Source organism: Struthio camelus, chromosome 2 (assembly GCF_040807025.1).
Source record: "Struthio camelus isolate bStrCam1 chromosome 2, bStrCam1.hap1, whole genome shotgun sequence".
NCBI classification, from domain to species: Eukaryota; Metazoa; Chordata; class Aves; order Struthioniformes; family Struthionidae; genus Struthio; species Struthio camelus.
Genome location: NC_090943.1, coordinates 158,095,906 through 158,117,405, shown reverse-complemented (window position 1 = coordinate 158,117,405; position 21,500 = coordinate 158,095,906). Strand labels below are relative to the sequence as shown.

The following is a 21,500-nucleotide window of genomic DNA, read 5'->3' as shown; positions in this document are numbered from 1 at the left end:
TCGGGTATGGACATAGGCAAAGGATTCACATTCTTAGAACGAGCCATAGCTATTTTCAGAGCATGCAATATTAGGGTGAAGTTGAAAGGACTGAAGAAAATTGCAGAGTCGAAAAGCCATGTTTTACATGCTTAATATCTCCCATCCTTCTACCCTTCTGACCTTACTAGCCACAGCATTTCCTTTATAGAAATCTGATGTCTGGATACTCCTACTGAGGGATGCGGTATGTGTTTTACACAGATTTATAAACAATTTTGAGTAAGTTTCCAACCAGACAGACAGACAGGCTTTTTTTTTTTTTTAACTTGTCTCTATAGCTTGCACATTTCAATCAAATATATGGATATAACAGTTATGTAAGAGTCTTGTATGCACTAGCTGCTAACTGTGACCTTGCTAACTATTGAAGTACAGAGAGCCAGGTTTTTACTGCTGCTCTGTATCTTCATACAATAGAATTATGGAATCACTGAGGCTGGAAGGCACCTCTGGAGAACACCTAGTCCAACCCCTTTGCTAAAGTAGGGTTAACTAGAGCAGGTTGCCCAGGACTTTGTCCAGTTGAGTTTTGAATATCTCCAGGGACAGAAACTCCACAACCTTTCTGGGCAACCTGTTCCACTGTTTAAGCACTCTTACAATAAAAGTATTTCTTTTTTTTTTTTTAATGGAATTTTCTATGCTGCAATTTGTGCCCATTCCTCTCATCCTGTCAATGGGCACCACTGAGAAGAGTCTGGCTCCATCCTCTTTACTTTCCTCATCAGGTATTTGTATGAATTGATAAGATCCTGCAGAGCCTTCTCTTCTCCAGCCTGAACAGTCCCGGCTCTCTCAGCCTCTCCTCATATGAGAGATGCTCCAGTCCCTTAATCATCTTTGTGGCCCACCATATCTCTCTTTTACTGGGGATCCCAGCATTGGACCCAGCATTCTAGATGTGTCTCACCACTGCTGAGGATCACTTTGCTGGACTTGCTGGCAATTCTCTCCGCAGTGCAGGCCTCCTGGCTATTTCACCTTCTTTACTGCAAGGGCTCAGCATTAGCTTATGTTCAACGTTTTGTCCACCAGGACCATCAGGTCATTTTCTTGTTAATTTAATACTGAAAATGATTCCTAGAACACTACAAGTGGACCTCCAGCTTATCATTTAAGTAGCACCTATCTGCTCTGAGCAGATACAAGGTCTTGGGGATATGAATGGGAGTACCTGCAAGACTCTATAGGCTGCAAAAGAATCTTGGCCTGCCAATCTTCAAAGGTCATCAGAAAATTGCTTTGGAACAGACTAGGACTCACTTAATTTAGATGAGCTTCTCATGCAAGTACACTGAAGGAGTAGTAGCTCATATTTCAGTCTGTAGAAGCTGTGATCCTACTTCCTATCCAGCTGATTTGACTTCTGTGCTATTGACAAGATTTCACGCTATCAGCACTCACATGACCAATCCATAGCGTACAGCATGTTCCTTAACCAGGGGAGCTCTGTGGTCTGTGAAAGCTACAGAAAATAACTGGTTCCAGTGGGAAGAAAATAGTGAAAAATAATGAGGAAAAACAGGCATAAAATGTGTACTGAAAGGGACTCAAAGGAGAACATTAAGGTGAAAATGCGTGTGAATTGAGCAAGACGTATTCGCAGTTTTGGGTATTTGTTTTAGTATTTTAATGGTACACTGGAAAATAAATTAAATAATCCTGTAGTATTTGTTGTTGCTTTCGGGGTTTGTATTGCTGCTGTTCAGATTTGCTCTGTGAATATTGTTACCTGCTAGCATATTGCAAGGTGTGTGTCTACATCTGAGGAAAGACTGTTAAGCCTAAATGTTCATTTAGTGTGCACAAACAAGAAATTGTATTTTGTGCATAAGTAAAAATACTTTTAAAACTAAACCTAAAATGATTTACCACTGTACTGAAGACTGAGCGCAGGCTAATGAAGAGCTTAGTACTTGCCTAAGAATTAAATTTGTGGCTCAGTGGTTCTGTTAGGAAAGGCTCTTAGGCTTAGGAAAGCTTGACCAGGCTCAATGTCCCACTAATCAATATCCCACTAATATCAGATGCATATTTCCTAAGTAAAAACACTGTGCTTAAGCAGTATGTCGTCTGTTCTTTTGGCCCACTTAGACAGTCTTTGATATTATCATGAAGTATTGATTGTACGAAATTTCTGTGATGACAGTTTTCAATTTTGCTCTTCTGTATAAATTGCTACGTACAAACCGTTGGTATAGACTGTAATACATTCACTAGCCACAAGTGTTGCTCTTTTTTTCTAATCTGATTTTGGTGACTGATTAATATTCATTGAACTCAATGCCTCCTTTGAAAAAGAATTAAAGGTAGATCATGGCTTGTGTTCAAATGCACCATTTTCATACGCTCTCTGTTAAAAGCAAGGCATAACACAAGATTCGTAATACAGTGCTTTAACGTTTGCTGCTGAAGCAATGTAGGCTTTCACTGAAAAAGAAGAATTTAATTTATGGTAGAAAGAAAACCCACTTAAATTATCAGAAGACAATAATTTATTAAGCAAAAAAATATTTCTTGAGGTTCAGGACTATACTAGTATTTATTTTCTTTATATTCATTTCTTTTTCTAAACAATTTCCCCGTGCTGCTAGCGCACTCTTCTTTGAACCCAGTAACCTAAGCTTGGCTCAGTTGTCTTTTCCAGAGACTTGATTTGAAGACTGAAAGGAATTGAAAGTCACACATTTCACTGCTAATTTGCTCTGATCATGAATTATTCTCATTATTCAACTCTTGTTCAATGTTTTCTCATTTTAATTAGCTTATGGTTACCTTGAAGCACTCAATTCTTGTTTTGCCCCTTCCTGCTAGATCAAAGCATGCTAGGGATGGGGGAATTATTCTACCGTTTTAAGTGTTGTTGAAGCTCCTCTCAAGCAGCTCTAAGTCTTTCTAAAGTCACTGGAAGCCATCCACTGACTTTAGGATCAGCTGTAGCTCAAATTAGCTAACGCTACTTATGCTAACTAGTCCCTAAACCACAAGCTTTTGGCAGCTGAGAGTATTTTGGGAAAGTATTGCTGTATTCTTGCTTTGCTCCCAAGCTCCTTGCTCAGCATCTGCTACTGAGTAAGCAGAGAGTGGGCTGGAGGGACCCGGTGTGGCCATTCCTGTGTTTGAGGACAGATCCAATTATGGACTTTGGCATCTAACACAGGACTTGGATGGGATGTTTTAGACTGCAAACTGCAATCCTAAGTTATAATCCAAAACAGTCCCTTGGGTGGTTGCAGAAAAAGCTGGGTGGTGCCTGAATACCATATTTCCCTTTTTAATTTAGCTGTAAATTTTCTGTTAGTGCCTGGAGCTGCTGCTTTAGGTGTGTCCAAAATTGTCCCAGTCTCAGCAGAAGACCACCTCTGTCCTATTTAAACCTGATGATGATTCAGGAAACAGGTGTCTCTGTGCCTGAGTTCACTGAAAAACTCAATCTAGCTGGTCCAGGCTCAGTACAGGCTGTCGGGATCAGACTCCAGGCAAAAAAGTAGTTGTGCTACTGCTGTTAGTAAGAGAGGGAGGCAGGCAGACTTTGACTACACAGTTTTTACATAACTATTTAGCAGTTAAAGCATTCCTTCAGAAGCTAGGAGAAATCAGTTTGCCTTCCTCCTCAGTCTGAGGGATCTCAAAGCCTGCCTCCAAGATAATGGCCTGCGCAGGCTGTTGGTGGTTGCGCCGACGTGGGGGTAAAGGGGTGTGTGATTGTAACTCAGCCACGAGGACACTTCCCTGAGGCCTGGAGTCCTGCTCTCTGTTTCTGTTCTTGGAAATACATGGTGTATAGGATGCACAGTTTTCAGAAATAAGGTCTGGATTGTGTTACAAGGTCCAGATGTTTACAAATCAGGTATAGTAAGTCGTTGTTTAAGTATCTGTTTTACTTCTGATCCAAAATGACCATATACTACAGGCTTCTGTAGGTCTAGTGTAGGTATTATGTAGGAGGAATAAGCCAGCAGAATAAAACCCTTATGTCCTGATTCTCCTCACAATTATAGGAGTAAAAGCTGGAAGAAATGCAAAGGAGCTCTTGCAAAGTTTGTGATAGTACTGAACCAGCTACGCAGCAACAGAGATTAGTATCTGCAGTTGAAAGATTGTGCACGTAGTTGACTAGAGGGGACTTTTAAAATAGGGGAATTATTTTCCCATAGGTTTTAGATTGATTAGCATATTCTGTAAGCTGAGGGCCCATCCAAGATTGTGCATGCAGCTTGACAGGTGCCAGGACTCTAGTTAAAAGCCCCTGAAGAGAAATGGTGGCGCTAAAAGTTTGACAGGGGAGAAGTGGCCGATTCCTCAGGTTAGGAGAGTTTAAGCAGTCTGTAGTGCTTAAACTATGAGCATGCTGCTTTTAATTTTCTGTTTTTATTAACATTAATTATTAACATCATGAATATTAACACAAAACCTTTCTCAATTTCATTTTTATTAAAAAAATGAAAAGCCAGTACAGGCATGGAAGAGAGCAGCACTGAAAGCTGTTTGGAGATAACAGCACGGAGCAGAAGGAAGCTGGGGATGCAGATCAGGAAATGTAGTAATAATGTGTGTTCCTCAGCATTGGGATAGGAAAGCTTATATTAATAGGATTCGATTATATGTTTTTGTTTTTTGTTTTTTTGTTTTTAACAAAGCAGTGATGGAGAAAATCTCGCTAGAAAATACAGGTTCTTAAATTATGGTCCGCTGGAACCTATGAGGACTCATAGGGCTTTGGTAATGTAGTAAAGTAAGTTGTCTGGGCACATCATGTAGGTCTTCCTTGCTTCTAGCAAGTTTCGTGCTTAAAGAAGTTCAAAAAATGAATTAAAGATGTTCCAAATACTGCTTTTTCATGGAAGTCTTTGCCTAAATGCTGCATGGTACTTAGAGGGAAGAAGGGCATACTGTCTACAGCATCACAGAGAGAGTGGGATGGTTCCCAACATAGCTTTCCTAGGAGTTGCAAAAACGTGAAAGATACTGCATATAAATGGATTGTCTGTCCCGCATCCTTCCATGTGTACATACCGAATGATGTGGATGTTGATGTGTATTTTGTGCCCTAACACCTTTGGGTTATTGACTGGGTTAATTAGTAGCAAATTAGAGCAGGCCTCAATATTTAATGACAATTTCTGTCCCTTTGTTCAGGGAAGCAAGGTCTCAGAGTGTGGTCTTCAGCCATGCGAGTCTTGCAGTTCAGTGAGCTTAAGGGATATGTGTATATATGGCAGAAGCAGGTGTTCTTCCTCACTTAATTAAATGGCAACTTTTTTGAATTCACACCTATATTTCATGGGGCTTGCCTCCCTTTACTGGATGCACACACCAGTTCTATTTCTAGAACCACAGAACCACTTTTACTTTATAAATGTCAAAAGTTAAGATTTTCTTCTGTGGTTTTCAGAACTTCCCAGTTCCGGTTAGGTTGAGCATTTCAAGAATGAGTGTTTTTTTGTGTGGTGTGTGTGTATTTGGTTCTTTCTTGTGGTATTAAATTATCCTTCTCTGCTGGTGGAAGAATGATTTTTGTACAGTTGACGGCTGGGAGTTATGGGAAAGGTTCCTGTCTGAGTTTTCTGTAAAGAGTTCAGTCAAATCTAACACTTTCCAAATTGGCTTGCCATTTCCTAATCTATTCCGTGTAAAAGCTAGTCATTATAGTGTATGAATGTGTGTTTACTCCTGAATATATTAACAGGAGTTTAGCCAGCAGGCATGATCTAATGTGATTTTTTTGTAATTAATAAAGATATGGGATATCTCATGCATAATGGGTTGCATACTGAGCAACATCAGATTAACAAGGAATCGAAGAACCGTGTGTCCTGCTGACGACAGACAAAATCAAAGGTGTTGACAGATTCACTCTCTCTATCACCAACGAAAAAGACCTTGAAGGTTGTTTATTTGAACAGGGGGACCATAAATCTACCACAATGATACCAGCAAACAGTAGTCCTGCTTTGGTTTTTTAAAAAATATGATGTGCAATACAATAGAAGTCCATTATTACATGTCTTTATATCTTTATATATAACTGTAGATAATATATATTTTGTATGGCCAGGAAGTAGGTTGGCAAATATATACGCAACAAGCAATGTGGATTTATAGGCTGCCTGCTAAAGGTTTACATTTATCCTTAATTTACTTTGTGGGTCCTATTGGGTCCTTCCTGAGAGCACTAAAAATGGTCATCTCTCATTTTACAGTACATTTGAAAAGTGGTGTAATATGATTTGTGCCTGAATTTATATTTCAGAAGGGAATTCAAGTTATTACTATTTCCTCCTATTAAAATCATCAGGTCCTGAATACGTTCAACTGAAAAACAAGACTGTCTAACAGTCTTTTACCCAAGACTTGTAAGGAATCAATATAGTTCCCATCAGTACAGTAAATTACTTACTGAACCACTTCCAGTAATCATGATGCACAATTTCTCGTTAACCCCTTCCCTCCTCTGTACAGAAACATTATTGTCTTAGAATAAAATTATTTTGGAATACTTCTGTAACTCTTTAGACACCAGGCTAATTGATTCAAAGTGTGATAACTCAGTTTGCTATATACGAGGATGTGTGGTGCTCCCAGCTAGGTAGTACAAGATTAAATACTTTCCTGAAAATGTGTGACTGAGTCCAAGAGCAGGAATTGCTGGCTGCCTTTTTTTATGGGAGAGGTTGAGAGTCAGGAGATCCCACCTCTGGAGTGGGGTTTTTGCGTGACTTTTCAAGACAGTTCTGAGATGTCTGGCTGGAAGAAAGTGTCTAGTGGAGAAAGAGTAGGGGTGCGCTACTGATTTTAAGAAGTTCTTATACTTTAAAAAATATGGTCTCTGAAATTAATATTTAAGGCCCACGCTCTGGTAGTTCACTGTTTTTCAGTATTTTACATGAATTCACCATTATCACAGGCTTGTTGGTTTCTTTCAAAAGCATAAATCCAACAACTATGTGACTGAGCAGATGTACATACTTGAGCCTGCCTAGCAGAAGGTAGCAGCACCTAAGGTAATGGTAGCTGGAGAGAAGAAGCAGGAAATTGCTAGCTGGGAGAGAGGCTTAGGAAGAGTCGAGTGAAACTAAGAGAGCAACCATTTGCTCCTCCATTGAGCAGCAGAAGATATATTAGCTCACAGGATTGGCTCCAGAATTAAAATAAGAGAATAGACAATGACAGCTTAGTGTATAGAAGGAACTGGGAAAGGCCAGACTGAGGTGAGAGGAAGCTATTCCAAACTAAGTAGTTTGAGTTAAATAGGTTCACGCTTTTATTACTGACTACTTAATAGAGTTGGCCAGAAACAGACAATTTCAGAAACAAAGTCTTATCTTTGTTATTGCTAATTTTGAATTTGAAAATACAGCTGAGTTAGTGGCTGTATTGAATTACTTTTCTTTCATACTGTGTTCGTGCTTCCAGTTCAGAAGGATGGAGGAAGATCAGAAATGCATTAGAGAAGAACTGACACTTGAGAGGGATTTTATGGAAATAAACTGGTTTTACTGTAGACTTATTGGCAGTAATAACAATAGTCATCACTTCCTCTTGTCAGAAGTGTAAACAGACGTGACGTGGAGGCAAAGGATGCAGAAAATGCCATTGTTTCAGAAAGTGCCATTGTTTACATAGCTGCTTAGTTGAGTTTAATCAGACATTAATTGACCAGTATGACAAAATGTTTTCTTGCAAAAAATTGACTGTAGAGTTGGCCTCATACAGATCCAACAAATCGTGAATGATAAAAAGCAATAAAGTCATCTTATTCTAGTTTGATGATGTTAACAAATAAAGGCAAGTCCAAAGCTAATTTAGTGAATGAACGAATCTAAAGTGCCTCCCTGTGCTTTCCTGCTCTTCTCCTGGAGGAACATTGAAGCCATAGGCCTCTCCTGTTCCTGTAACTTTCCTACAGTAGTTCCTACAGCTCCATGGAGGTTTGCTGCATTTGTTAACAGGATGAGAAAGTATGAGAGTACTGGCACTGGTGTTAGAGAACTTTCTGAATTGAAGATCTCTGATATTCATCCAGGTTAAATAGGCTTCTTTGCTCCTTCTCTTCCCTACCATTAGAAACTATTGTTCCCTCCACTTTTTTTTCTGAACCAGTACCCCTTATGTCTCTTATTTAGCATTTCATGGTATCTGTGCATGGAGTCTGCAGTTGAGAGCTGTTCATCATATCAAGAGTAAAAGTATCAGGCAGCTACAGATCACAGTTTTGGGAACCAGTGATCCTTTGCCTATGCTGCCAGCTGCCATTGTAGTAACAGGTAGATCAGTAAAATGTTTGCCGCTATGCCGAGTCCAATAAAAAATAAATCCATTTTTACTTTTGAAGCAGGTGAGTCTTCTCTGATTAGTGAGATAAGAGATAGCTGAAGGAGAGCAAATAGGGTGGCAATGCAAGCTGCAGCGTGCCCTCTGCCTGCACCAGTCTTACATAGGGCTAAAATGGTTATTGAGACAAGCTGGATCTAACTGCCTTTGCAAGAAAAGCTATAGATTTGCCAAGGCATTGATGACCAAATGGCTGGTGTGTGTGGTTTGACCAGTGATGAGATTGGCATGTGAAAGAGAAACGTGCTCTTAAATTCTGTTGTAAGAAAAATCTAAGACTGCAAAAGAGCCTCTGGGTTATCAAAAACAGCCCTATGAAGTCATATCAAGTTTCTCCTGAAAATTCAATTGATTTCTAGTTTGTGCTACTTCTTTTGGAAGATGTTTCTAAATGCAGCTTCTTCAGTTGCATTCATACCTATTTGTTCTCTTTTTAACTTTGTTCTTTAATTTATTAGCTCTTCTCTTTCCCTTGTGCTCATTTCCCCCAAAGTCATTTTCGTTCTGCAGTTGGCTTACTACATTTTTCTAAACTCCTCTCATAAAATAAGTTCACTATTCCTCACTATGAAGTCATAGCCTCTCTCTGTGCCTGTTCTTGCTTGAACTCATGAACCCGAAAAATGATATCAATGTGTGTCTCTCTGTCATGAAAATCTCTTCCTTGATAAGTCCTAGGAAGCTTGTTTTTAAGTGCTGAAGTGAGGAGAAGCAAACATCAACCTGTATGGGCAGGAGGAGAGCTGTGATCAAGACTATTTCAAGTAGAAAAACACAGTGAGTTAGAATTATGAATATATTTATGGAACTAAAGAGACAAATACGAAAGCAATATATTTGAAATTGTTCTACCCAAAAACTACAGAAGCATGTTACTATTATTTATGTAAGAATATTCTATTGCATCAATAAAAAAACAATTTAAAATGGTGTTTGTAGCACATGAATATTTTTGCAGGTTTTCAGCTTGGATAATTTAAGGTCTTAGTGAATCCCATGTTCCTGTTTTTCTAGGTTTGTCAGCTGAGTCCATCCAGAAACATGATCAAAAGGTATATGATTGAGTTTTACAAAATCATGGAAGCAACTGATAAACTGAGTGTGGAATTGTTCACCAGACATGAAATGCAAGAACTAGGAAGCACTCATTGCAATTAGTAAGAGACCAGTATAAAACAGATAAAAATAAGCAGTGAGCTTCCAGAACAGGAGATTGCAGAGATAAACAGTATAAAAGACAAATTCATGGACATCTGGACAATAAGGAGATGCTAAAAAGAATGTACTCTCTAATATCTTTAGTATCATAGTTCTAGATGCTGAGACGGTACAAGGTCAATGACTTCTGAAAATAGTCCTGCAGGAGCTCTCCCTAAATACAACTCCTACTGACACTCTGAATACAGGCCCGGACGGGTTGTTGGTCTGGCGCAGTAGAACGTTTTTAATGTCTGTGTCTTCTAAGGGCTGCTCTTTCCTCTTTGGTTAAATTCTGTGCCCCGTGGTGAGTATACTGAATATCTTCTCTTGATAACTCATGTATGTCTATCATGTTGTACTAGGAGACAAAATCACCTCTCTTGGCCATATTTCACACACGCCTCACTTTTTCCCTCTGGTGGTTTGTCATCTTCATCAACTCTAAATTAGTCATAGTTTCTTTCCTTCAAAATTTTGCATGAGACTAACCTCTTACTAACTATCTGCTCTCATTTCCTTGCATTTCTTCAGTTCTTCCACACTTCTGATAAATCCTTTTGTATTTATTTATTCATGTCCATTGCAAACATACTTTCAAGACTTCTAGCATGCTATCCCTCTAGATGTCTATGAACTGGCAGTCAGTGCGGCTTCACAGGGTTGGAGAAAAAATGAGTAGTAGGCTATAACAGTGGGGGGAGGTATGAGCATTTTTGAGTAGGTACAACAGACCCTGTCACATTCCTTGCTCTAGGGCCAGTGCCAACCTCATTGGACTGATACTTATACTCTTATTAATGTTCGGTGACATGCGCTGTTTCTCCCTCCATTCAAGTTTTCTTCTAACCCTAGCTTGATCAAATGAGATCTGCAACAGCTAAGTCCTATTAGAAAAAATTAGGTCATCAATCCATTATTAAGCTGGAATGTATTTTCTATTCTGTCTCTGCCCTCGGGGTATCTCAGCACATTCCATGCTTGATCACTTCCAAGTATGAGAGGGCTGGGTTTTGGGTGCTAAAACATGCACGTAGATACTGAGTGAGATCTTTTTAAAAAAAAGTTGATTACGTGCCTCACAGTTAACTAGAACCAGGGCCTAGATGTTTGTGAATATCCTGCTATCTGTTGTTGATTTTTATGGTTCTTTTGGTCAAGGTCCTTTCGGAAAAAAATGTCTTAGGCTCTTTTATGTATATAGCTGCTACTTCTATGTATATAACAGCCTTTAATGTTGGCAAGTTCTACTGAGAGATAAGTGAAGTTCCTTTACTTGAGTCACAGGAAAGATCAGAGGGGACTCTTTGAAAACCTTATGTTTGTTATGTGCTCTACGCTGGATAATATATTCTCTCTAGCATGCTCTGAAAATTAAAAACCTATTCCCGATTTTTACTGTATAGCTGTCCTTTTGTCTTATCCTTGATGCTTGCCGGAATGACTCTTTTGTCTATGCTTCCTAATTTCCTTCATTAATCTCTTTTTCAAAAAAGTAGATTTTAATCTTGAGATCCTTCATGCAACCTTATTTTTGAGCAGACTGAGTCATATAGAATCAGAATCACATAACAATTGAGTTTGGAAGGCAGCTCTGGAGATCATCTAGCCCAACCTGCCCTGCTCCAAGCAGGGCCTACTAGAGCACGTTGCTCAGGGCCATATCCAGTCAGGCTTTGAATAACTCAAAAGATGGAGACTCCACAGCCTCTCTGGGCAACCTGTTCCAGTGTTTAGTAACCCTTACAGAGTCCTTAGCAACAAATGCTAGCCCTTTCTGGTATGTACAGTAAGGAAAGCAAGTCATCGAAGCATCTGAAATCACTAGCTGGTTGTGGAAACCTTGGCCTTAATAAGTAACTTTCTTTGGTGACTGTGATCTGTACATTAGCCATACATGACTTAATACCATAACAGTAAATTATTCCAGTTCAAACTTGGATATTCTTGTTTTGATGGTTGAGGGGGAAGAGAGTATGGGAAGGACTGAATTTTCTTAGTTCAGGTCACTTACTGCATTCTTGAAATGCCACCTTCTGCCTTTGGATGTTTACCTTCTTTACTCATCACTGCCTTAACATGTCATACTGGATTTGGTGCAAGAAAGAGTTAATTTAAAGCAGTTTGTAAAAGCTGCTGCAAACAGTATGAGTCAAAGACAGTTTTTTTCTAATGACATCGAGCTTTGAACCAAAGCAGTGGAAGAACTGGCATGCCAGGAATTGAGAAGAGACATCTCTGTGTTGCTCGCACTCGACTTCCAAAGGCAGTGTTGGAGTAGCAAACTTATCTCAATATGGAATAAAGAAGTGCCCAGAAGAAATAAAGCTATACCCATGGCCAAAAGGAGGTGGAGGGAGCTGGATGAAATGCATGGCCTCTGTCTGTCCTATTATATTACTGACGCTGAGTCCCTGCCCTAAGATGACATGGATGCTGGCACTCTTTAAACTGATGACTTGTTTACTTCTTACTTGTTTTCGGTTGTTAGATTGACATTACTGACCATATTCTTGGACTGCTGTACATCCTTTTTAAATTGCTTTGAGATGTTTTAGTGTGATAAGGCAGTATAAAAATTGAAGTCATTATTACTGTCTCTACCAGCAGGGGAACTGGACAGCAAGCATTGATCTGTAAGAAACCGATTTCAATATTTTGGTATTACATTAACCAATAGAATTCCTCTTGTTTATGATTTCAAAGAAAGTTTTCTTAGTCAAAAGGTCATCCTCCATAGCATGAAGGAGTGCTTGAGGGACATGGAAGGGCAGAAAATGTATGAACGCTGCCATTTTTTATCTGACCAATAAATCTTACTTTTTTAATAGTGATAGCCCAGTGTTTTATATTTACATCATACCAGGATCGCACCAGCCACTTCAAAGAATTGATCTGCTTATATGTGAAACCTAGTAGTTAGAAAATACTGCTGACTGCTGGGTTCGGGCAAATGCCCCTTCAAATCATTGGCATTTGATTTATCTTAAATTCTTTAATTAAAATAATCATAAAAATTCTGTACCCATATAGCTGTTTTGTAAGGAAAGAAATTGAATAAGGGCCTTATCTTGCTGTGTTGAGTAATACTTTATGATGAGCTAAATTGCACCATTCATCCCAAAGCCACAGTAATGGGTAGCACAGAGGCTGCTGTGTTGCAGAGGGAGTAACTACTCCTCGCTATTCTATTCTGGTGTCAGAATAAAGCTTGAGAAATCAAAGAAAGGATTTTTAATAATTACAGAATCACAGAATCGTTTAGGTTGGATGGGACCTCTGGAGATCATCTAGTCCAATCTCCCTGCTCAAGCAGGCACCTCTAGAGCATATTGCCCAGGATCACATCCAGACGGGTTTTGAATATCTCCAGCGAAGGAGACTCCACTACCTCTCTGGGCAACCTGGTCCAATGCTCTGTCACCCTCCCAGTCAAGAAGTTTTTTCTCAGGTTCAGATGGAACTGCCTGTGGTTCAGTTTGTGCCCGTTGCCTCTTGTCCTGCTGCTGGGCACCACGGAGAAGAGGCTGGCCTCATCCTCTTGACACTCCCCCTTCAGATACTCGTACACGTTGATGAGATCGCCTCTCAGGCTTCTCTTCTCCAGGTTGAACAGGCCCAGCTCTCGCAGCCTTTCTTCAGAGGAGAGGTGCTCCAGTCCCCTCATCATTTTGTGGCCCTCCGCTGGACTCTCTCCAGTAGCACCATGTCTCTCTTGTACTGGGGAGCCCAGAAGTGGACACAGTCCTCCAGGTGAGGCCTCCCCAGGGCTGAGGAGAGGGGCAGGATCACCTCCCTCCACCTGCTGGCAACACTCTGCCTGATGCAGCCCAGGAGACCATTGGCCTTCTTGGCCGCAAGGGCACACTGCTGGCTCATGCTCAACTTGTTGTCCACCGGGACTCCCAGGTCCTTCTCGGCGGAGCTGCTTTCCAGCAGGTCAGCCCCCAGCCTGTCCTGGTGCATGGGGTTATTCCTCCCCAGGTGCAGGACCCTACACTTGCCTTTGTTGAACTTCGCGAGGTTCCTCTCCGCCCAGCTCTCCAGCCTGTCCAGGTCCCTCTGAATGGCAGCACAGCCTTCTGGTGTGTCAGCCACTCCCCCCAGTTTAGTATCCTCAGCAAACTTGCTGAGGGTGCACTCTGAGTGTCCCTTCCTCCAGGTCATTCATGAGTATATTGAACAAGACTGGACCCAGGACTGACCCCTGGGGGACACCACTAGCCACAGGCCTCCAACTAGACTCTGCGCCATTCACCACAACCCTCTGAGCTCGGCCTTCCAGCCAGTTCTCAATCCACCTCACCGTCCACTCATCCAACCCGCACTTCCCGAGTTTACCTAGGAGGATGTGATGGGAGACAGTGTCCAAAGCCTTGCGGAAGTCCAGGGAGACAACATCCACTGCTCTGCCCTCATCTACCCAGGCATTCATTCCATCAGAGAAGGCGATCAGATTGGTCAAGCAGGATTTCCCTTTGGTGAATCCATGCTGACTACTCCTGATCACCTTCTTGTCCTCCACATGCTTAGTGATGACCTCCAGGAGGAGTTGCTCCATCACCTTTCCCGGGATGGAGGTGAGGCTGACAGGCCTGTAGTTTCCTGGCTCCTCCTTCTTGCCCTTTTTGCAGACTGGGGTGACATTGGCTTTCTTCCAGGCCTCAGGCACCTCTCCTGATCTCCAGGACCTTTCCAAGATGATGGAGAGTGGCCTAGCGATAACATGCGCCAGCTGCCTCAGCACTCGTGGGTGCATCCCATCGGGGCCCATGGATTTATGGATGTCAAGTTTGGACAAAAGATCTCTAACCCGATCCTCCTCAACCAAGGGAGAGTCTTCCTTTCTCCAGCCTTCCTCTCTTGTCTCCAAGGTCTGGAATTCCTGAGGACTGGCCTTAGCAGTGAAGACTGAAACAAAGGCAGCATTCAATAACTCTGCCTTCTCTGTATCTTTTGTCACCAGGGCACCCTCCCCACTCAGCAGCAGGCCGACGTTTTCCCTAGTCTTCCTTTTGCTATTGATGTATTTGAAGAAGGCCTTCTTGTTGTCCTTGACATCCCTTGCCAGATTTAATTCCAACTGGGCCTCAGCCTTCCTTGTCGCATCCCTGCACACTCTGACAACGTCCCTGTATTCCTCCCAAGTGGCCTGTCCCCTTTTCCACATTCTGTAGACTTCCTTCTTCTGCTGGAGTTGTGCCAGGAGTTCCTTGCTCATCCATGCAGGTCTCCTGCCCGCTTTGCTGGACTTCTTCCTCAGAGGGATGTACTGCTCTTGAGCCTGGAGGAAGTGACGCTTGAATATTAACCAGCTTTCTTGGACCCCTCTTCCTTCTAGGGCCCTACCCCAGGAGATTCCCCTAAGTAGGTCCCTGGAGAGGCCAAAGTCAGCTCTCCTGAAGTCCAGGGTTGCAATCCTACTCATTGCCCTGCTCCCTCCTCGTAGGATCCTGAACTCCACCATCTCATGGTCACTGCAGCCAAGGCTGCCCCCAACCTTCACCTCTCCAACTAGACCTTCTTTGCTAGTACAAGGTCTAGCAGCGCACATCTCCTTGTTGGCATCTCCACCACCTGGGTCAAGAAATTATCATCAATGCTCTGCAGGAACCTCTTTGACTGTTTGTGCCTAGCTGTGCTGTCTTCCCAACAGATGTCAGGGTGGTTGAAGTGCAATTACAGTGCAATTGAAGTGGTTGAAGTGCAATTAAAAGCACTTGGAGTGAAAACTAGGGAAGGTAAAAAGTTGAGTCTATTTTTAAAACAAACCAGACAAGGTGCCATTTTCCCAGGTAGTATCCGTGTAGCTCCAACATGCTTTGCCAGTATGGGCCATGATATATATGTACATATATATATATACATATACATATATATATGTACATATATATCATGTGAGTGTGTGTGTGTATAGATATTCTGCAAGGTTCGGTGGAGGGCCCTAGGATATGCCTCCCTATACTGGCTTACAACACCTCTGAAGACCAAAATGAGTAAGTTTTGTTTTTCTTCCTAAGCTAAAGCTCTGCTTCACGCTTTAATACTCTGCTTGGTCCAAATACTTCTTTAGTGTTGGTTCAGCCAATGTAGTCCCTTCCTCCTGTTTGCTTATAGCATGGTGGTGCCCAAAAGATGGGAGTCAAGAGTTCCACTAGCAGCATCTGGGGAGTTTGGATTGTTTGATTTTTTTGATGTGTCTTCTACACTGTCCATGGGACCAAAGTTCAACGTTTTCCTAATGGAAAAGATAAATGATGAACTGGAAGTGACTACCTGCAAAGATTTTAGGCTCTTTAAGAACAAGTTGGGCAAACATCTTTTTCCGGAATGGTTTGGATAAAACTGATCCTGCCTGGGGCCAGAGAAGGGAAGTCTGGCCCTTTTTTCTGTTCTTCTGTTACAGATTACTCTTCAGAAGGATTTGGAAGGCTGTTTCACAGAGCCCTCCTGAGAAATGTCATCCTCAAAATATCTAAAATTGATTAAATTGGTCACATTCACTTCACTAGTGGTTTCTGGAGAGTAATTTAGATGGTGAAAATAGGCGTGAAGAGCCATTTGACTTACCTGGACCAACAGCAGGCTTATGGGTGTATTCTACGTGTGGGAGACCTGCTGACACTCAAGAAGGGCATGTGTCGTATTTATCTACCAGCCTGTGGGAATGTCTTAAATACCATTGTCATCTGAAATGGCTTAAGATGCCTATTTCACATGCCTTAATGGCTCACAAAGCATCAAAACAAAATATAACTTAAAAAGAAAAAGTGAAAGTAGAACAGGGATCTCTGATGGTAAGAAGGTATCTAACTGGTTAAACATTATCCTCTCAGATTGAAGTATTTCAGGGCTGAGAATTTTTGCTGTGGCAAATCACCCTGTCAGAGGGAGAATATTGCATTTATGGAAATCCTTGGGTGATTTTTCTTTTTGACTCTTTTTGCATCCAGGCCGTGCTTTGCTGAGACTCACTGACAAAAAGCTTGAACGAATGGGCATTGCCCAGGAAAGTCTGAGACAGCACATTCTGCAGCAAGTCCTTCAGCTGAAGGTGAGAGAAGAAGTTCGAAACCTCCAGCTGCTTACGCAAGGTATGAAAAATAATTTTGATGTGGGCAGCTATTGAGATTAGGAAGGAGAATTTTGCTTGAGGGCATAAAAGGTAACTTGGCATTCTCCCACAAGAAATGATGCATGAACATGTGTCTCAGATTCCACATCCAAGTTGGGAACAAAAGATAAAATAATGTATAAATAAATAGATATGTTCAATTGCCTGTTTTGCATGATGAGTAGGCTCCATCTACAAGCTTGATGGTAGTCTTATTTAAGTGCCTGCTTACAAAGATGAAAATAATTATATACAAAGGACACTAGCAGAGAACGTGCTGTCTTTATAGACATTATACATTTTGCATTAATTGTTTACTTTCGATGTTTGATAAAAGAGTAATTTCTGTAACCTTTTTTATGGTAAGAGCTGTCAGTGGAAAATTACCTGTTAGACTCTGCTTTTTGCAGATGGCTGATTCCTTTTTCACGTTGGAGTAACTTTATTGACTTGAATAGAGTTGTTTCTAATTTATACTGGTAAGAAAGAGCAAAATTCAGCTCGGTATGGAGATCCTGATTAGAAGACAGGGAAGAAGGAATAGCAGAAAAGCTTGTATATGTTTTCCAAATAAGTTTAAGACATTATATAATGACTTAAATTATTAGTTCTCTATTAAGGCTTTTTAACTACTGTGGCAACATAGAACAAAAACAGTCATTGTGATGGTACTGTAAAGAAAGTTTTAGACATCTCCTAATATATATCTGCAGTAATTTCTCCACATTCAGCCTTGTTTGGTAGTCCAGCAAGATCACATAAACCACACACTTCTGTGTTGTTTTGATTTAGTGCCTGTTATGTGTCACATCATATGAAAAAAAAACGGAGTTCTTTAGTATATGCAGTATATTTTTAACAAAATGTCCTTCACACATGACACTGTGTTCCTGATTAAACCTTGCTTACTGTGTTTGGGGAAAAGCTCTGATTAGTTGAGTAAGCTGCATTTTATCTGAAAGAGTCTCTGTCTCAACTGAATTGTTCCTTCAGGCTTGGTTTCATGTGGATTCTGATGAGGATAGTGTATAGCTTTAGGACTCCTTCATATTGCGATGATCTGAGAATATGACCTCACTTTATCTTCTGTCATGTCCCCATGCATGTGTTGCAGCATCCGTTCACTAGATGTATAGCGCTCTACCTTTTCCCTTCACCCATTGTTCCTACATCCTTTTGTCCCATGTTAGCTGGTTTCTGTCCTCCTGTATATATGCAATGTTATTAGGGAGTTTGTTGGACTGGTAAGTTCTGGTCACCATCCGCCACTGGTTCAGGCCTGCTTACAAAAGTTGGGACTACATGGATATGGGACAGTGAAAATCCACTACCTGTAAGTCTGGATTAGTTGCTCCGTGTAGTCCAGTTAGGTTTCTCCATATGTTGTATTTGGTGTTGAGTACTAAGTGTTTCCAGGCTTCTCTTTTATTATTCTTCACTGGCTCACCTCTGGGTTGGAAACATCAACTGGTGGTATGAGTCATGAACAGTCAGACAGTGGTGATGGCCATTTCTAGGAATTCAGTGCAGCATTCATTGAGATTTATTCCTCATCCATGCAATTAAGGATACAGATTTGGGCTGTGGTAGGAGCATGAATGTTTATCTACAGGAGAAGGAACGTGCTGGATCGTGAAGGTCAGATTAGTGATGGATAGATATCTTTTGCCTTATACAGACGTGCCTTTGATGAGGTCTCTCTCTGACATGTGCAGAGGGTAGTGTAATTTAGTCTGATCATATAAAAGCGTGCCATCATTTGCTTTATGAAATTGGGGACAAGCTTACCAGAAGCTGATGGACTGCAGCTCTTACTCTCTTCCCTGTAATGGCACTGGCTATTGCACAGCACTTCAGTTCCGTTCCAGCCTTCTTAAGTAGAGGTGAAATTATGGGGCTGCACAACAGTCCACATAATGTTCCCCTGTGCAGCAGATCTGTATTCCTCGTATGATCCCAGAGGCAGGGATAGGATTGGTAGGATGGCAGCAGTGTTCCTGTCCAATATTACCTCATTTATACCAACTTGCAGTGTGTGTCTGTTAAAAGTGCAAGTATTAAGGGTAAGATATAATTTCTCAACTGCAGTGTGCTCCAGAAAGCTTTGTGAATGTCAGATATTCTCTGAAACTGCTTCTGTCCCCTTGCCCAGTTTCTTCAAACAGTGTCCACACTTATTATGGCTTATGCATTCCTAATCAAGGCTGTTATTAGAATAACTTCCTTTTAGTCCTTTTCTATTTCAGACAACAATTTTTCTCTAAAAGTAACACATTTGCATGCCAGCCGTTTCTGTCTTTTAGAAATTCCACTTGCAAAATATGGGTCCTAGTGGAGCCGTGCTTCTCCTTTGTTGCCCTCCAAAATGTCCTCCAAAAAGGAAAAAAAAAAAACCTCTGGCTCTCAGTGCCCAGCTCAGGAGATCTTTAGGTCAAAGAGACAGTTAACAAACCCTTTCTCAATTCATTTAGTGCACATGCTCGGTTGCAAGCAGTGAAGTCCTAATTCAGAGCCCACTGATGTCAGTGGAAAGATTCCACTGACTTTAGTTCATAACCTGATTGAAGCTGGAGCAAACAGGGTAGGTTTTAAAAAAGCATTATATAACACTCATCAGATATTTCAAGTGTTTTTGTGTTCCGTTGTCCACAAAGAAAGTTAACCTCACTTTGAAAAACTCACTAGAGAAATAGTTTTTTACTCCTATTTTAGAAAGGTGCTTAAAACTATTTCACTCTCCTTCTTCATTAAGGACACAACCATCCAGTCTGTTCTGAGGATCTTAAAGCTAAAATGTGATTGTGTAATTGAAGACCTGTCTTGAATTTTAGAAAGACTTTTCTTAGGAGTAAGCACTGTTTGATTGAGGCTGTTATCAGCAGAAATGCTCTTCCAACCTCCACCAGGGTAGGAGGGCACAGGCCCAGCTACTGATCTGTGCTTTTTTCCTGGAGACTTAGTGAAGCTGAGGAACTAATTTGACAAAATCTCTTACAGTGTCTCATGGGGAGAGCTTCACACTTTTGGAAACATTGTTATTGTACTGTTTCCATGCTAATCCTGAGCTGAAAGAGCATTTCAGAAGAAAAAAAAAAAAGCTTTACATAACTACAGAGGGAGGAATTTACTCTGGGATTTTCAATATGAGCCTTGCTTTTGGCTAGCATAGAAGAGTCTGTCCTCAAAGTGACAGAGCAATGCTATGTGTGATTCTGAGCAAAGTATCCATAGACAGGAATGTGCTAATAGGGTTGAGGTTATGATGCACGTTTGGATTTAGGATCATACCTGCATTTAAGATGACATTGACCATCCTAATCTTCTCTGCGAGTCTCATACAAGGCAAAGTGCTACTTGAATATTCAGCCTGCTCACAGGTAGTGATATTTTCTTCAAGGAGATTTCTCCTGCTGTCAAAGTGTGTTAGAATAAGGCTTTATGCTTCTTTAAAAAGCATCACAGCTCTTGATACTTATTGACATTATTTCTTCAGTATGTTTTCCGTTCATCCTACACTGGTGCTTGGCTGCTGGAAAACATGTGCACAGTGATAAGACCAATATTTTCCTTTCCTTCAGTTTCTAAAATAGTCCCATTCAAAAGCTAGTATAGTACTCTAGCATTGTATTCCTCCAGGAAATGAACTGGAGAACATTCAAGATGCATCTCATCTTTTGAGGAAAGATGAACTGGGACCTGTGCTTTCTAGTGATGGATTGTTCACTGGGTCAGAGAGGAACCTTGTAACTGTACCTTCAAGGTGGATGTGGTAAGAAAACCAAGATGATCCAAAAAACCCTACTGAAACACGTTATAAGGATTTTTGCATTATTAGCAGCATCTTAATATTAGGACAAAGGGAGGGCAGGATCAAACAAACAAAATTTCAAGTATTTGGCGCTGAACCCTCACAGGCTGTCAGAAACATTACCCTAATTCCTGCTGACCTTATCTCTTTCTTCCTTGTTAACGTTGAGGATGGGAAGAATTTGAACGCTGCTATTTCAGCTTGCATCATCATGTCTGAGGAGATTTATTGCCTTTTTTCGTAACCAAAGCTTCTAAGTACTAGACTCACTCGCACCTTCTGAATCCCGAACACAAAGACCTTCCCTTTTGTGATGCCTCAGGTACGCAGCACTGATTGGGAATTACATACCTGCCTAAAAAGGGACTTGAGTTGTCAGAAAATTTGAGAACTGGAAAAAATTTCAGAAATAGAAAACTGGAAAGTAATTTGGATTTAAAGAGATTCCAGCTTGCTCTCTCCTTACAGTCTAGGCCTTCTGGGTACATTCATATCTCAACTATCCGTGCCTACTGTATTTCATGTCCCTTGAGAAGCATTGCCAGAGACCTGAGATCAGAACATTTCTTTGTCATCCCTGTAAAGAAATCATAACTGAAGTTTGCGATAGAGGGTGATCCTGTTACACTTCCAGGATGTTGTATTTTTTTTCCTGGGAGCGTTCTGGACTCAAGATTTTGGCATCTGAAGAATCTTGGGTTTCTTCTGCCAGAAATACTCTTTTTCTTATCTTGAAAACACAGCAAATGTTACCTCGAGAGAACTCAATGTAGGCAGTATGCTGCCTTCAAAGAGAGCGGATGGCACACTTAACGGCATCATGGTTTCATCTCTGTGGTGGTGTTCTGAGATGTACAGAGTTTGAAATATCGACAGTTCTTTTACTCTCTTACCAGGACCCATTTTTTGTATTCATTCTCTTGACCTTTCTCTTCTCTTTCTCTTTTCCATCACCCTGAAGCTTCCAGCTAGTCAGGAAGGGCCCATCTTCTTACAGCATAAATT

The 21,500-nt window shown here is 41.1% G+C and overlaps 1 protein-coding gene across 8 annotated transcripts in view; it reads left to right on the top strand.

Moving 5' to 3' along the window:
- The window catches only part of SAMD12 (sterile alpha motif domain containing 12), a 182,455-nt gene that overhangs the window by 69,535 nt on the left and 91,420 nt on the right, over window positions 1-21,500 (top strand). For all 8 annotated transcript variants that reach the window (XR_011139306.1, XR_011139305.1, XM_068933160.1 and 5 more), the window contains one exon: window positions 16,527-16,667. Coding sequence is in view for 6 of the 8 variants with exons in the window: in XM_068933160.1 (XP_068789261.1) it covers window positions 16,527-16,667 (141 nt within the window). In the remaining 2 variants the exon portion in view is untranslated. The remainder of the gene's footprint in view (window positions 1-16,526; window positions 16,668-21,500) is intronic.